General features: G+C 44.2%; 1 protein-coding gene across 4 annotated transcripts in view; it reads left to right on the forward strand.

Moving 5' to 3' along the window:
- Positions 1-17,884, forward strand: part of HS6ST1 (heparan sulfate 6-O-sulfotransferase 1) — a 244,591-nt gene that overhangs the window by 93,706 nt on the left and 133,001 nt on the right. For all 4 annotated transcript variants that reach the window (XM_085634641.1, XM_085634640.1, XM_085634638.1 and 1 more), the window contains one exon: positions 17,192-17,227. In XM_085634641.1, the coding sequence (XP_085490767.1) occupies positions 17,192-17,227 (36 nt within the window). The remainder of the gene's footprint in view (positions 1-17,191; positions 17,228-17,884) is intronic.

Here is a 17,884-nt window from a genome sequence, read left to right on the forward strand (position 1 = left end):
ACTTGTTTGCTGCCTTCCTCTGTGTTCTGGGCAACTGCTCTACTGCAAGCCCTGGTAAGACCTGATTATATTTTTCCCTTGCGCATACTGCCTACTTTATTGAAGTTTTGCACGCTGCCTCACCCATGCTCGAGGAGTTGCCTCTGCTACAGCTTCAGGGTGTTTATTTTTCACATCCTGGGGGACGTTATATTTGAACCTATAGGTCTGTACAGGAAGGGTAAATACCCTGCGGACCCCCAGTGTCACCAGCTTGATTTGCTGCCTATGGTTGTGTGCTGCTCTCTGGAACACTCAGTGGCGGGCCTCTGTGTGTTACTGTCCTCTGTTTTTCCGCCTTGAGGACTTTAGTGGAGCTTTTAACTGTGGCAGATTGGCTTTGCTGAGTGTTGACCTTTATGTGATAGCCTATGCCAAAGCGTTTGTCGTCAAGGGAAGCCCTAGACTGTTGGGGCAGTTCTCCCTTGTCAGATGAGTTTATTGACACCTTGGAGACAAAGAAGACTGAGGGAGCACCTTCTTTAATGAAAGAAGACCTCCAGTCCCATCTTGGTGATCTCCATAATAAGCTGACCAATATGATCACTACCCAAATGCAGACACTGAAGTCCGACCTAGCGGACGTTTCCAAGGAAATTCACACCCTGGGTGAGTGTAGCTACCAGCAAAGACGATATAATGACTATGAGCCGAGATATTGAGTAAGTAAGTCTTTATTTGGTTATGTTCATAACCAGAAAAGGGCATAGTATCAGAATGCATACATGTTAAACATAAATGCAACATACACTAAATATTCATTGAGTAAAACAATAAAATCAAGTAAAAGCTCCTTAAAAATAACAGCCCCCGTGACATTGCTCAACACTGGAAAGCAACATCCCCGCCCAGTATAGGTACCTGGGAAAAAAAGCACTGGATAGATGTATGTCAGCTGAAGTTGCAGTCTTTCAGGCATGTGGCTGCCCGCAGAAACATAAGATTTGGGCGCGTTGGGCCACATACCGAGGCATTGACTTGTCACTTCTTGGGCCCACAATATCTAGAGACCCAATAGACAAACTGGTAGTGAGCAACTCACCGGTTTAGGGAAAGGGGGTTGTGCAGGGGTAAAAGGGCAACTTTGCATTGTTTGTGTGCAGTTATTTATAGGGTGTTCGGTGCGTGGGCGGGGGGGAAGGGGGAGGGGAGATTGGGTCTGATGTTCTGCAGACCTGCCAAGGGGATGTTAAATGGTGCCGTGCACTTGTACAAACTGACTATCACATGTTTGATGCTCACCGGGCTTCGCCCAATCGGCACCTTGGAAAGTCAATACAAATTTGTTGTTTAAAAAAAAAAATATATAATAAATAACAGCCCCAAAATCACATGTATAAAGATCCTCCAATAGCAGCAACAAACTTAGTCAGGCCTAGACTGCCTCAATCTAAACGCAGCTCTTAAAAAAGAGGAGACTGTGAATATGAGGTGTTCATTTCACAGGCGCTGAAGGAACAATGAGCGTTGGCCGAACTTGCACAAAATTAAAGGCTTCTATTAGGCATAATAAACCCCCTTCTGGGTGAGCTAAAATACCTAGAAAAATATAGGGTTTCCTGCAGAGACCCATTGTCGCATTCGCAAGGACCCAAAGTACCAGATGGGCTCCAACCACTAGGAGGAGCCAGAAGATAATGCAGTATGTTAAATCTGAATCTGGTCAGCAAGAATCTATCCCTGTAACTAGTTGCAATGAGTAAATACGGTTCCCTTGTCTGGACTGTTTTTAAAAGCATACGCCCCCAAACCATGAGTTTCAGCAGTTATAACTGCTTTCTATGTAGTGATTTGTGTTTTAAAAACTGGTCCCTCACCAACTTCAGGCATAGGGGCTATAGAATAAGTCCTCCCTACCCAAGATATTACAGGCGGACTTAACATATGCGATCCACGGGATCTTGTTCACATGGTCATGGGAGAGAGAATCAGTAAGGATCAACCTGGTCAACTGAAATGCCTCCCTGGTCCAGACCATAATACAGCATAACAATGGTCTGAGGGCCGTATGTCTCCTGTGTAATTTTCTCCTAACTCATCGTGGACAACAAAAGCCGGTGTGATTTGGAGGACCCGCACCATATGCTTTTAAAGCATTTTTTCAACATTATGGATATCCGCTTTCGTCTATCTCCATGTCTCACTACCATATAGGTTCTTGGAAACACTTGATAAACCTTGGATAAAATTCTGAAGGGCCTTTTACACAGCCTCTGGGCAAACCTAGCCACTGCACCTGTGGCCTTAATAAGCTCCGCTTTCTTATCACTCAGGGGCTTCCACTTTTTATTAGTCAAACAGGACCCCCAGATATGGGAAAAAAAACAGATCTTAGCCAAGGTGTGATTTCCCACATTAAAGGTTTTTGATCTAATAGACCGTGGGCCAACTACCATCACATACGAGTTTGTAAAATGTAAGGTCCAGGCTAGACATAAAGGCAACAGACTTGTCCAGCAACAACTGTTAAACCACGGTGGTCCACGCCATGAGGACCAAGCCGTCTGCGTACAGTAGAACTGGAAGCGACCATGTCCGCTCCCTTCTGCATTCGGCCATAACCAATAAAAGGGCTTACTCTAGTCCCTTAACATAGAGTAAACGGGAAGGGGTCAAGAATGCACCCCTGACAAACCACCCTACGATTTCTAAAGGATTGGGTACAAGCCAATCCCTGAGTGTGCTGCACATGGCTGAGGTGTGGGCATGTAGATCATTTAAGAGAAGCACAATATCCGGGCACAGCCCTAATGCGAGAAGCAAGCCTTACAGCTTCACTCGGTTGACCCTGTCGCAAGCGGACGGAAGGTCCATGAATGCCAGATGTACTGACTTAGGGCAGGACAGCGGTGTACTTGTTAATAATTATATATAAATTAAAGCATTGATAGTTTGTTGATCTGTCTGGCCTAAAGCCATATTGTACTTCGGAAATTATATTTTTTTTATCTGCCCACACCATCAGCCTAATTAAAAGTACCCTCCCCAGAGCTTCACAGTGGCATCAATCCGGGATCTCTGCCAGGAACACTGGGGATTGTTGTTGCCCCTTCTTGAATTCTGGGACAATTACAGTAGTGGACCATGAGGGCGGGGCCCCTTCCCTAGCAGTGGCATTAAAGACCAATGTCAGAGCTGGACCCTAGATCTCAGTCATTGAAAAGCAAATCAGGGGTATCCCATCTGACCCAGAGGCCTTTTTCTGTGATAATGTCAAAATACCCTAAGTAACTTCATCTAATGAAAACCACGTTAGCTCTGCCCGCCGCAAAGCCACCTATGTCCTCATTACCTCCACTAAACCCATAGTTATAAACCCCTTCAAAATGCTCTATCCCCTGTTGCTCTGTAAAATTGTGGCATAAAGCCGGACTGTTCACACTTAAGGCAACACTTGTACAACACACATTACCGAAACGCACGTAGAATACAAATACAACAGTCAAATTGAAATTGTGCCACATTGTTTTCTTAGACATAACTGGATATTTAATGACCACTATCAATTCTGTTATCAATTGCTGTTTTTAATAGTTTAGATTGCATGAGACGTATGACTGCAGTTATGAATGGAATAGTATGATTGGGTTATTTTTATTGTTCAAATGATTATCAATAAAATATAAATTTTGTGCTTTCTAAAGAAAAAATAGCATTTGTTGGTTCTTTCTTTCAACATGTTTTCTAGTTTATCATTTAGATTGTAATATGTGTGTTGTACAATTGTTGCCTTAAGTATTTACATTGAGTTATTTGAGCCCTGCCTTAAGGAACGTTACCTCATTAGCGGGGGGCCTCTATCTTTACATCATATAAAGCCGGACTGTTTACATTAGCGAAACCAGGCTGATGTATAACCCGCCAAAGCAAGGAACTAACTTTAGTGGTGCAAGCTTGATCTAGATCGTCCCAGGCTCTCTTTCTTAAGATGGTTTTTCAGTTTGCGGGTGCCAATTTATACTCCCTACGACGGGCAGCAACACGATCCTTTTCTCTCTGTAGCTGCTTTAGGTCTGCCTTCTGTTGTCGAAGGGCCTTATAGCAATTAAGGTTAACCATTTTGATTCCTGGGGCCTGGTGTTCAGCACAGAGGTTTTAAGTAGTGCCAACACCTTATGTGAGATACCAATGTGCCAATAAAATATCCTCACTTCTAGGAGCATGGGTCCAAACGTGGAAATCTTTTGCCTGCACCCTGGGCATAGAGACTCTTTAAACTGTGTGGGGTCCACATCTGGCCATCTAAGTCTCCTACCTTGATCTGTGAGAGAGAGCGAGAGAACGTCCTGAGTCTCTGGCAAGGTCCTAGCACCAGCATTTATCCCACCAATCAATAAGGACCGGGGATTAGGAATGCTAAATGGACGGCGCACTATACTAAAGTGGATAATAGACCAGACAGGGGGGCTGACGCAAAAATAAAATTCAATATGTAAGCACAGCCCCTCCCTCTAAACATTGGCAAATGCAGGGGTTGGGGGGCTTTACTAATTTTTCCATAGAGAAAACAAGATTAAAAGTGCTTAAGATGGTATTTAGCTCAGAGCTCTCCCTTGTATGAACCATGTGAAGCCCTGCTGCCAATATACATTTGGGCGTGCTAATAATGAATCTAGAGGACAATCTCACAAATGGCAATTAAAATCACATGCTAATATAACTTTCTCCGTCCTATATCCATTCTCCAACAGAATTTCAATGGTGAAGGTTAAAGTTGAAAGGCTTGCCTGACCAGGCTTTAGCCTTATATAAATTGCTTAGTGTAAATATGTAGAGCCTAGGAAAGGTAACTTCAGTCTGTGGAACTGATGAGAATTGCAAGCAAAATGCGTGGTTTCCTCCGGAGTTCCACAGCAACAAAAGTAATCCGTCTCCCCTTGGATCTCCTTGCAGAAGATGGCACAGCAGGGGTAACATATAGGTATTATATCTTTCCGGGAAAAAAAAGGTGTTGCTTTTCCCTTGTTTCTTACAGACCGGTCACCTAGCAGTTCTTAACAAACGGCACCCAGTTACAGTTGTTAAACTTAGCTGCCAGGCACGCAGTATTCCAGGATAACGACCTTGGATCATAAGGATTACTAGCCAGAAAATCCGTAAGGGGGTTAAGCGCAGAGAAACACAAGGGGCAATGTTAAGCAGGGGTGATAAGTCAATTGCAGGTGTCCAGGTTTCCCAAAGGAGCAAATCTGATAGTGGTCAGCAAGACTGGGGACAAAAGGGGAGCAGTAAAAATCTGCCCCGAAAGCCCAGCCTCAGCAGAACTTTTTTCCACAGGGAACAGCACACTATTTCTGGCTTGTGAAAAACCCAAGGGGAAGCACCTATTAGACGGTCTAGAAGATCTAAGTGAACCTAAAGTAGCCAGGGCACAAGCAGCGGTGATGGGTCTGCTAAAATTTACCACAACACAGCCCCCGCCTACCTCTTGCAGACCCAAACCAGTTCAACCATGGCACCATGTTCATAGATCCATATATCTTCGTGCCCAGGTTAGAGTGTGTATCTAACCATTAAACTACTTTGTTTTTTAGCTCCTCTTAAGATTCCGACATGGGCCTAGTCAAGGGTGGAACATTCCCCAGGACCACAACATACGGGGTTACTTCAGGTGGTAAATTAATTGCTACCGCAGGCTTAGGGGGTGTGGGGTAAGCCACTGTTGGGAGGCTAGATCGTACAGTAAAGACTGAGATATTTCAGGAAGAGAATCCAGCCCAGTGAAGTTCTGTTGCACAGAAAAGGTATTATTTGTCACATCGCACAATAAAGACCTAGGTCCAGGAGATGGATCAACAAGATGTTTCAAATTATCCAGGATCTGTGACAATCTGGATTCAATGAGCATTAACCTTGAAAAGATTGGTTACATTTTGGCATTGAAAGCACCGTTGAACTCTCTCGAGTAAGCATCAGGCAAAAAGTCCTTTAGGTGAGAGGGGCATGGTGTTGACTGTTTGCGCGTCAACCTTGATGTGACTACACCCTTGTTTGGGGGCAGCTGCCCATCTCCTGAGCTTGTTCTTGGGGCTTGAGCTTGACTAAGTAGGCTCATGGATGAGATCACCTGACACGTCCACTCTCAAGGGCGAGTCTATAGACACTGTGGCCACGTCCTGATTCCTCCCTAGCGAGCAACCCACATTTGAACTGTGAGACTGGAGGTACACAATGGGGACGCCAGGAGGGCAGGGAAAACTTGGAAATGCAAAAGGAGGACTTTCCCCAGTGAAAGATGGCCTTCTCTCTGCCAACTCCATCTCTTTCGAGAATCCCCCCCACTGCCCGCGCCAGGAAGCAGTCAGTGGTGGTAATTCATAGGTCCACTTGCGAGGGCGATGGCTTTGAGGAGGCCACCATTCTTTTCCTCATGATGCACTAAAGCAATACTGTAATATATGGAAAGATCAGCACTCCAAGCGGAGACAGTCACAGGGAGCGCAAAGGCAGAACCTTGTCCCCCTGGGAGAAATGAAGCAGAGAAAACAAGCACTTCAGGGTGCAACTGTGGTAGTCCCCAGATGAGCATGAAAACAACCTTTTCTGGTAATTTACGACCCCCACACTTGTGCAGCAATTCAAAGAATCTCCCCAGGGGTACTACCACACACCTGGGTCTCAGACCACGAAGGTATGAATAAAAAAAGTAATATCCCGGTAATTGTCCATTGAAAGATTGTAGTCCTGGCCAGGACCAGAAATTATACCTGAACCTGAGGGTGAAGATGGTAAGGATTATAATGTTGGGTGAGCCTGATGACACCCTGCCGCAGGGCCAAGGGAGGTGTCCCAGCCCTGACTCTGACAGCAAAGGATGGGCCCCCCAATGGCCCGGGCATCTCTTGGGTGTGGCCTGTGCATGTCCTATGCTGTGGGTGATAGAGGCGCTTTATAGCGCTACAGTTGTGGTGGCAGCGGGAAGAAGGCAGCTCCTCCAGGAGGCTCCGGAATTGTGGGACAGCGAGTCCCTATGGCGGCACAAACAGTGTGTTTAAGCCCGGATATTGAAAAGCTGCAGGAGAAACAAACAGACCTAGAAGATAGAACCAGACGTGATAATATTACAATCCAGCATGTTCGAGAAGAGGAGGAAGACCAGGATATTGTGCTAGTCTGCACGGCGTTGTTTCAGGCGATCTTTCAGGAAGATGAAGTAAACTCCATCCCTATTATCCAGGCCCACAGAGTTTGAGCTCTGCGCCCCAAGGCTGACTCCAAACCTCTAGACATTCTTGTGAAACTGGACTTCTCTTCTTTGAAGGACCGGATTCTGACTGCTGTTCGGAAGATAGATACGATTCCAATGGTGGACCATCCGACTGATCTTTATCAGGGTCTCTTTCCGGTTATGCTGAATAAATGTCGTACTATGGCCGATCTTACAGCAGAGCAACGCAAGCGACAGATAAGCTACAGTTGGAGGTTTTATTTTGCCTTGTGGTTCCATAGGGAATCAAAGGCATTGCATACATATGCCAGAGGAAGCGCAACATATTGTAGGACCGCCACTAAACAGTACGTATTAGTCATCTGATTCCGACATGGAATGACTATACATCTCTAAGGAGTAGTGGGAGAAACCTAATTGTGACACAGTAACTCGCAAATGAGCCGCTGCTGCAACATCTATTGCTGTGAAACCGTTCAGCGTGGCCTGCTTGCTCTGCACTTTGTTTGGTGTATCGTTCGCTTTAGAGCCTACAAAATGTGAGGACACTGAGGTCCTTTAGCGCGTCGAGGGCTCAAAAGGAAAAGCAGAGTGACCCGCAAATAAGACTATGTTGAACACTGCACTGCTGAGGAACTGTAAGCCTTGGACTGTCTTCTATGAACCTTGACTAGACTATGGTGCACCCTGGAGCCCAAGATATGCGGGCAGGTGGGGTCCTCTGGCGTGTTGATGTAACTTTAAATTTGTGACTCCTGGGACATTGTATTTCTGTGCAGACGTTCATTGTTCCCTGGGGGTGTGTGCCGTATTATGTTTCACCCAATGCTATTAGATTTGTTATTACGGACCTCCATTTGGGATTTTGAATAGCTGTTCTGTGTGATGCACTGGGGGAGCTTTTAGGACCACAATGTGCTTGATCGATCATTTTGAACTTCCAATTTCTTCAAAGTTAATTCTGGTTTTTTTTCTAGTGGGAACATCTCGTGGGAGGAGGGTGAAATCTGTGTCATGCTTGCTTAGATGACAGGTGGTATCCTTTTAAAACATGTGTTGCAGTCCTCTTTTTGGTATGCTTCCACTTAACAGCCCCTGTTTGGGTATGAGCCCTTGCCCTGGCTCCACTTTTCGCATGTGTACAACACATTAAGTATTGCGTGTAGTTTTGTGGAATGTTAATGGTCTCAATGCCCCCATTAAGTGCCACAGAGTGTGAAGGGAAATTAAGAATGCGATCTTGGATGTCTGCTGTCTCCAAGAAACCTATCTTAAAGCATCTGAAACTCGCTTAATGCAACATAGGCTCTACCCTACCCAATATTTTGCCTTTGCACGATCTTATAAATGTGGTGTGATGATAGCGATCTATGAAGATTTTCTTCTTGAAGCTGTCCAAGTTCATAAGGATAACTGAGTGCCGCTACATTTATTTGGACAGCCGGTACCAGAGGTTTCCATGTAATTTTTTTCAATGTTTATGTCCCCAGTCAGGATCAGGAGAGGTATTGGGCTTAACTCTTCCAATTGCTGATTGATTGTGCACCCGCATTGTTGCTCTGGATGGGAGATTTTAATATAGTGTCAAATTCTCAATTTGACCACAAGGTGCAATGTCCACAACTGTTCATCAGTCCTTTTGGGATTTTGGCCTCGTGGAGTTGTGGAGACATGGTCACACTAACACACATAAATGTACCTTTTTCTGCCATGTACAAAGAGTGTATTCTTGCATAGATTTCATGTGGGGAACGCCTGATGTTGTGAATTCTATCCGATTTGTTGTGCACAAAAAGTTGGCTATTTCTGACCATGCTTTACTCTTATGGGAGGGGGACACATCTAGGCGGAAGACATCTAGACTACCATGGCGTTTTGATACATTTTTACTTGGAGATAATGGCCAGACAAGCCTTGAAGGACGCCATTGAGCATTATTTTGAGGAGAATTCTGGAGACTATGTTTCTCCCACTGTGACGTGGGGCGCTTTTAAAGCAGTCCTTTGTGGCAAATGTAAAACTGAGCGGGCCAAGCAGTGCCAAATCCATGGATATTATAAAGCCCATCTTGAGACTGCTGCATATCTAGCCACTACCGCCCACCACCGAGAAACGGGTACCTATCCCCACTTGCAGGAAGCCATTGCTGCTAAAGGGCAATTTGATTTGTTGGTGAAGGAATCCAAAAAATCTCTATTATGCCATCTCCAAAAAGTCTAGGAGCAGGCTAATAGAACAAGTGCCTTGCTAGCTAGATGTCTTGGAGTCCAAACTGCAGCCAGAAGTGTTCCCCCACTTTGGTGTCCGGGGGCAACGCTACTTGATTTCCCACCAGACCAACTTAAAGCTTTTGATGCTTTTTATGCGGACTTGTATCGGGATGATCCTATTGATGTGGCTGTTCCGCAGGCCTTTATTGATGAGGAACACTTGCCTTGTCTCAGTCATGGCAACCGAGATATATTGAAGCAATTAATCAGGGAAAAAGAGGTCTCTGCAACCATCGCAACCCTTCATCCTGACAAGGTGCCCAGCCCGGATGGTCATACTAACCACTTTTATAAGTCCTTCACGGCGGCTTTGATCCCACACCTTACCGCGCTTTTCAACTCCTTTCTCTATGCTCAATCAGTGACTCCTTCTATGACAGAAGTGAATCTAACTAATACCTAAGCCGGGTAACCGTCCGACGAAGCGGTTCTTATCACCTGATAGCGCTATTAAACTCAGATGGCAGAATCTTTACAAGGGTCCTCGCAAACCAGTTATTGCCCTATATGCTGTACCTTATTGACCTGGACCAGTCGGGGTTCTTTCCGCACCGCCAAGCAGTCAACATCTGGCGGGTGCTTCACCTTGTGGAGAAAGCTAATTTTCGATCCATCCCTGTGGTAATATTTTCGATGCTGAAAAAGCATTGGATAGATTTAATCGTGCTTTCCTCTTGAGGGCGGTGGGGACCATAGGGCTGGGGCCACGTATATTAATATGGATGGCAGATAATTATCGCTCTTCTTGTGTGTGACTTGGCAATCGTGGGGAATCCCTCTCTATAGGGGAACTAGACAGGGGTGTCCACTATCCCTGCTCCTGTTTGTCCTAACGGTTGAACAGCTGGTGGCAGTGGTGAGGAGGCAGGAGGACATTAAGGGCATACTTTTTGGCGGGGAACGTCACACTATACATTTTTTTTGACGATTATATTTTCATAACCGTGAAAAATCACTTGCAATGGATCCTGAGGAGCATAGAGGCACTGCACATATATGCAGCTGTGTCGAGGTTCCAAGTAAACCTAGGGAAATCTGAAATGCTGGGCTTGGGTCTATTTCACGAAACACGTGTCAAACTTACCACCTTGCTTCCACTGCGATGGGCAGAGGCCTTAATACTTTGTGGTGTTCATCACCCCACGTTTACATCCTCTTTATGCCGCCAATTGTCTGTGTCTTCTTAGTGCGATTAAAGCGGACATGGTACGCTGGAAACCTCTGAACCTATCCTGGTTGGCCAGATTTACTGTTAGTAAGCAGAGTTTAAGCACCCCACCCCACCTTCCCCAGTTTGCTCTGTCTTTTCCAGGTGCTCCTGTGTAAAGTACTGGAATGTGATTTTAAAAGTTTACAGAAGTTCATAGATTCTTTTGTATGGGGTGGAATGTGAGCTAGAGTATCACAAACAGTGCTGCACGCTTCTAAATGCCAGGGGGGATTGACGCTCTTGAATATCGCCACGTATTATCAAGCGGCTTCAATTCAGGTATTTTTTGAGCAGTCCCTCTATGAAACAGAATTCCTTGGGTGTATATGGAGGCGGCGGTGATGGGTCATGCACTATGGGCTGTACCACAGTTGCCAAAAGCAGCTAGGCCAGCAGTGTCTTATGTTTCTGAGATACTACGGACCGCATTTGAGGTTTGGGGCTCGCTCACTAGAACTTCTCTCCTAACTTCTTCCCCCCCCTCTCCTTTTACACCACTACATGGCAACAAAGACTTTACTCCGGGATTGAATTGGGGGCAGTTTCGGTCCGATCTGAGGCGGGCATGCGAGATTTGTACCATGGTGGTGCAGTACTAGATTATTTTGCAGTGTAAGAACGACTTTTCCCTAGTTGAGTCCGAGAGAATGAGGTGTCGTCTGCTACTTAATTGGGTTTCCTTTCCACCTAATAAAATGGCAGCCAATCCTTCCTTGACCCCATGGGGACAGGCATTCACCTCCTATGCTGGTCATGAGGGCCTTATATCTAAGATCTATTCCCTTTCTGACAGAAGGCGCAAGGGACCCGGACTGGTTGTATATGAAACACTGGTCCCACTACTTAGCTCATCTGATTTACCTTAAGCAGTGGCAGGCCCCATGGGCAGATATCCCATCTCTGTGCACGAGTATACTGCAGCAGGAATCCCTGTATACGTTAATGATGCTCTGGTATACTATAGTACACTGCACCAATTACAGCATATGTAGGAGCAGTCGGATGGGAGCTGTTGTAGAAGGTGTGGCCAACGCGGAGATGTGATTCATGTTTGGTGGTCTTGCTCCAAGCTGACCTTTTTTTGGAACGAGGTCCTCAGTCCTATCAAGGGAGGAGTGGGTTATCCTCTGCGCCCTGATCCGGGGATCGTGATAGTTGGTCTACGTCCTGAGGGACATGATGCGATGACAAAGGGAGGGTGGCAACTAATATTTTATATGCTCTTGGCTGCGAAACCGCTTATTGCACAGAAACTGAAGTCACCCACAATCCCCACGATTTATGAATGGGCTGGGAAGTTATGGGCATTGTTAGTAATGGAGAAGTTAATGTGGGGACTCCACAAGATGGTGTACGAATTTGATGATCCGTGGCAACTTTCAGTCGACTACCTTGGCACATCCGGTCTGGGTCTGGAATGCCCAAGATCACTACGTTCTCTCAGGTTTATGGTTTACTGGCGAGGGGCTGCACAGGTTTATAGAGGCTTGGCTGGGATATCGTTTCTTTTTCTCTTTTTTTTTGGGCCTTGGGATATGGTGGTGAGATGGCGCACGTTTAAATTGTGAACAGTGTGAGGAATCACTGGAGATTGTAGTGGATTTCATAGGTGGGGCTTGGCAGAGGGTGGGGTGGGTGAGGAAATTATTGGTTTTCATTATAAAATTTGAAATGTCTTGTTTTTAAAGGTCCGCTTGCCTACTTGTTCGGTCACTATGTTGTATTCTGCACTGGACTAGGTTGTGCTTCTAATGCTTTGTGACCTTTCAATAAAATATCGTGGAATAAAAAAAATGCAGCAAAACTGGCATCTTTAAACAATAACCCATGCCAAGTAGGATGAATTCCACACAATCTGTTTACTTCCGGCCTCATTGGCTGTGAATGTTACAACCGTGGGAGTCTCCAGTATAAAAAGTTATCCATGGATAGTTACGGCCTTGGTTTCATTGGAAAATGTATTTATCGTTGCTGTATGCATAAGAAGATAATCTCGTATGGGTTCCCAACAGTGATAGCAAGGAGATAACCATCTGGATCAATAAACCCTAGAATTTTCCTATAAATCGATCTCGCCCGTTACTTCTCAGCAAAGAAGCACTGGCTGCTTTTTTTTTTTTTTTTTTTTTTTTATATGTGTAAATTGCAAGTGCTTCCTCCTTAGAAGGGAAGGAACAAAATGACATAAACAGAGGATACAGTGGTAGCCATCTACATATTGTGTCGAAAAATCTACATATACTGCGTAAAATAAATTGTGTAGGTAACTCAGTGCAGATGAAAAACCCCACTCCAGAATAGTGTGTGAAAAATCTTTTAGACCAAAGAGAAACAAATGAAGATTGCTGGGTAAGGGAACAAATGTTTATTGTGATCGAGTCCAATAATATTATTGTAGGACAATTATATAATGTCAATGTTTCACCTCGGTTTTTTTTTTCTCACAACAATTGTCAGCATCGGTGAGATATTTAAAGGTTAGAAAAATATATATAATCAATTACTTAAGAATGACCCATCAGTGGTAAAAACTCCTTAGTGTGACTGAAAATAAACTAATTTATTCACAACGCAAAGATTTCCTAAGTTAAAATCGTTAGAGAACTAAAGGAATCTTCAGGTCCGGGCTAATAATGCCAGACCGCACTTGCAAAAGGGCAGGAGAATTACCAATGAACAAAAAGTTCGACGTTACTATCAAAGAGAGGCTGTGTCACGCAGTTCTGATAGTACAATGAAAAGAGGGGCCAAATATTATTTGAGCAGAAACGGTTAGGTAAAATACCCCTTGAGATTTATCTTGAGAGAGACTCTTTCCCTGAAAAATGCTTAAAACTGTTATTGGGAATGATCCCTGTGATAATTGAAAGTGCAAAAGATTTAATAAAATGGGGGGGGGGGGGGGAAAGGATTTTTGAAGACAGTACAAGTTCAAACTTAAAACAGTAATGTTAATGAACATAGAAAGAAGACTTAAGGATTTCAACAGAGAATTTACAGAAATTGCAAACATAATTTATTTGAGAAATAAAGCCTTTTCCAATTAAAGTAGTACTGCGTAAACCTTGCATTTTCTTGAGTCCTTGTGCAGTAGAGGCCAGCTTCTCCATCCAGAAGCATTTCATCTGTTTCAGTATTGCGGCATTTTGTTTTTAGGTCTGTATCAAGGCGCTCCAGTCATTGCAGGGGCGCCTAGGCCAGAGAAAATGACTGCCACGGAAGGTAACTAATATGGGGCAAGTAAGAATGGATGTGCTTCCAAACAAAAAATTGAGGTTTAGATCAGTGGGTTATTTCACTTGCTCCAGAGATTTGTGTGTATTCAGTTGGTCACAACGTTGCCGTGTTACCTCCTGTATTTCATCCTGCTGAGGTTTATATAGCGAGTACGAGTGAGTTTGGGAATACCAATGACCATTATTGAAATCTCAATTCAGTGTGATGCGGTGGTCATATAAATGATCAAAACAACAACTGTTAGTATTCCTCTGATTAAAGGGCCAGGCAGACTAGGAGGTTTGACTGGATGAGACCAACCACTGAGACCTGCGGTTTCAGGTTCTATGATTGCCGCTGCAATGCAAGATAGAGTAGGGTCCATGGTGGTAGATTAGGGGGCCCTTTAAACGGCCTGCAAATGTACAGTTAAAATGTTGTGTGGGGTAAAATATTTGAATTTTTTATTTTTATTTCTCGGTCTGACTTTACAGCGCGAGGGTCTCCAGAACTTGTGATCACCAGAAAAAGAGCTTTAAAAAGCACTACTGAGAGACGGGCTCTACCAAACTGTTGATTTTCTTGAGTACAGATTTAGATTGGACAGAAGTTGTGATCTTCCACTAAAAAGAGTGGTTGTATTGCACGTTCTGCCTTGAGGAAAAGTGTATATTGAATACAGCAGGGCGGAGTTGGTTCCTAGTCATTGATCAAGGCTATAAACTTGATCTGTTTATTATGAAACCTGATGACAAAGGCAGTAGGTCTGGCTTTTTTTTAATTGGGCAAAGCACTTGTTAAAGCCAATAGACATTTAATGATGGATTGCAATTACACTGTGTAAAAGCTTGTAGACAGGTACTTTGCTACATTGAATTTCACGGAGTACCATATTATGCAAGGAATTTGTTGTTAAATACCCCTTGTGACAAACCCTCTGAGTGGAAGAGTTGTAGTTTGACAATCATTGTTAGGCCTTTTTAGTAAGGGTGGTATGTTGTTCTGCCAACTGTAATTTTGTACATACTTGTAATTTTATGACTGTGTACTAATAGTTACCTTGTGGGTAAGTTTATGCGGAGTACAGTTGTTTTCAACGACAAGCCAGTAATAAACTGTATAGGCCTGATTGGTTCATAGGAAAAAGTTGTCACCTCCATAGTTCTAATATTTTTATTTTGATAATTTGCAACGAGCCCAGTAGGCCTTATTTACTGTGAAAACCTTATGTTAAATGTCAATAGACCTGTAAAAATGAATTGTTTACTGTGTTAAAACTTGTAGACCGGTATTGCGTTACAGAAATTGCGAGAATCCATGTATTAGGCACGTGTTTGGCCCTGTCAAATCCTGCAGGTAGAACATTTGCAATTTGATAATCCCTGTTCACCGTCTGAGGAGGGGTTGAATATTGTTTCACCCTCTGTAATCTTGTGCATATTTAGGATTTGTCACTGTATGACTAATGGTTGCCAATGACAAATCATTGATAAATGCTATACAGGCCACATTTTTTCATTGGCAAAATGTGATAATCACTTTGATTTGAAGATGTGCAATGTTGCAATCCTTGTCAGACCCTTTTCTCGTAGGTTGTATATTGATTTATCATTTGTAATATTTTTTATATATTTGTAATTTTATAACTGTGTGCCCTACTGGTTACCAGCTTGGTATTTGGTCAATGGAATCTCACAAATTAACTTAATAAACAAGAGTTGTGGTGTTGGCTTCTTTGGCAATACCTTGGCGGTAGGATTTGCACTGTGAAAATCTGTGTGGGACCAGGGTTGTTTCTGGGCTGGGCCACTGTATTAAAGTAGGTGACCACCATGGAATGGTATAGTCTACAGTATATAACTATTTTACCATTCCAGTATGTTTAATCTACTTAGAAGCATTATTTTGGCCACTTTGAATCAGTACAACAGTGATACAATATATTAATTAGCATTCAAAGATTGCTGCCCAGTGCGATGTTTAGTGAGCCTGCTGCTGAGTTGTTTGCAGGCCCTCTGAACCTTGTGTTCGCTGCTTCTTGTGTAATGCTTTTTATTAGGAGCGGAAGTTGTAGGTGTTTGTCCGCAAATCCCCTTTCGCCCTGAAGTTTTTGCTTACTTTATAAGGAAATTATTTCTGCCCTCCGATGGCGATTTCCTCTCTAGCCAGTCACATCACTCTAGGAGGACCTTTGGACTAAGTGGTCTTGTCCTATTCCATTAAACATGATAAAAAATGCACTGGAGAAGCAAGGTTTTAGTACTTGCCCCAAATGGCTGAATCGAACTACGGCCAGCAGTGCCGGACTGGGAACAGCAACCAGCCCTGGCAGATTGCTGCTCGACTGGCCCTGTGAGTGGAGGGGGTGCTAGCAAGAAGCACCGCTCCCGCTTTTGTTACAGGGAACTGATATTGCAGCACTGCTGCAAAACTGGCCCCCAGTGACAAAGCCGGCCCACAGGGGCACAAAACCGGCTCTGGCCCACCAGGGAAATACCTGGTGCCTGCTACAACCAGTCTGGCCCTGACGGCCAGTCAAAGCAAAGAACGTCGATAAACGTATTTTGATTCTGCTAAGCTTTAAGTTGTGGCCCATCAGCTGCTACATGCCAGAGGCTGCACAGGTTTGGAGCGCTGCTGCAGCTATTAATTCCATGCAGTAGCCCCAAGTCAATGATCATAAGTGTTTGCAGCGCTCCTAGTGATAAACCAATATATATGTTGATAGCTGCTAATAGGTGTAATTTTTCATATTCTTCCTTCCAGTTTTGTCAGTATTTCAAGTGTGTGCGTAAATAAACCACTGTTTCTGTTTTGCAGACTGCACGTCGTATGTTGTTTGAAAACGCTAAGAACCCTGCTTTATTACTTCCTGCATGGTTTAGTGAACATGGGGTCTGGTCTTAGAATAACTGGCACTCTAATCTTGAAGTTATTTTACTGTAATAGGCAGCTTTAGGCCTTCATTACATTGACTGCTTTCATTCCCAGTTCAAAAACAGTATTGTTTCTCAGAGTTGCCACAGCCATTGTAACGAGGGCCCTGAACTGAGGCACCTAGCGAGAGCACCTTTTTGGCCAAGCAGATTTTGTCTTGTGTTGGTTTGGGGATCAGTCTGATATCACAAATTGAGTTTAGTATCCTCTGAGTAGCCTTGATTTGGGAGTAACGCCACAGTGGGCTAAATCTAACCTGGCCAGAGTGTCGCTGGCAGCTAAAACCAGATGCTTCTATTCAGCTTTGTCCTGCCACTGTTGACTCATACAATTTCTTATGTTTTGTTGTAGATTGGATGGCTGGAAAGATCTCCTGTCCGTACGAAGGTAAGACTTGGTTCTTTACTTGTGCATGATATTCACCATGTGGGATCCGTTCCAGACTCCGCGGTAGCTGAGAGTGTACAGTGATGTACTAGTAAAGCTGAAGGTGATATGCCTGTCTTTTAGACCAACTAAACCCCAATCCATACCCCAACCCCACTCGATGCCACCAAGAACTATTGCCCATTCCAGGCATGCCCAAACCTACTAACTTCAGGCCCATTTCTAACCTGCCCATTCCTTATACCGACCCCCCATATGCTATCAACTCCTGCACATCCACCATAACCCTCCCTATACCAATGGCCCTCTGTTGATGGCCATACCCGACCCATGCACAACATAAAGCTTTCCAGGAACTACTTTTTGTGCTTTTATTTATTCATGTTGCCCGTGTTGACTCCTGGTGGAGAATTTCATACGGTTTTTCCATCTTTTTACATTTAGCCTACTGACAATGCAACTATTTAATTACAAAAGATGTATTGTGAGCTTACCAAGAACCCAGAACGGCCTGCAAGCCGAGCCATTGCATACCATTGGTTGGCTGTACTGTCACCCTCATGTGCCTGCTTCTTATTTGATGACTTGCCTTGTTCATCTTGTGTGTGCGTGTGTGTGCGCGTGTGCGTGTGTGTGTGTCCCTTCCCTAGAGCAAAT

Source organism: Triturus cristatus, chromosome 11, assembly GCF_964204655.1.
Source record: "Triturus cristatus chromosome 11, aTriCri1.1, whole genome shotgun sequence".
NCBI lineage: Eukaryota > Metazoa > Chordata > Amphibia > Caudata > Salamandridae > Triturus > Triturus cristatus.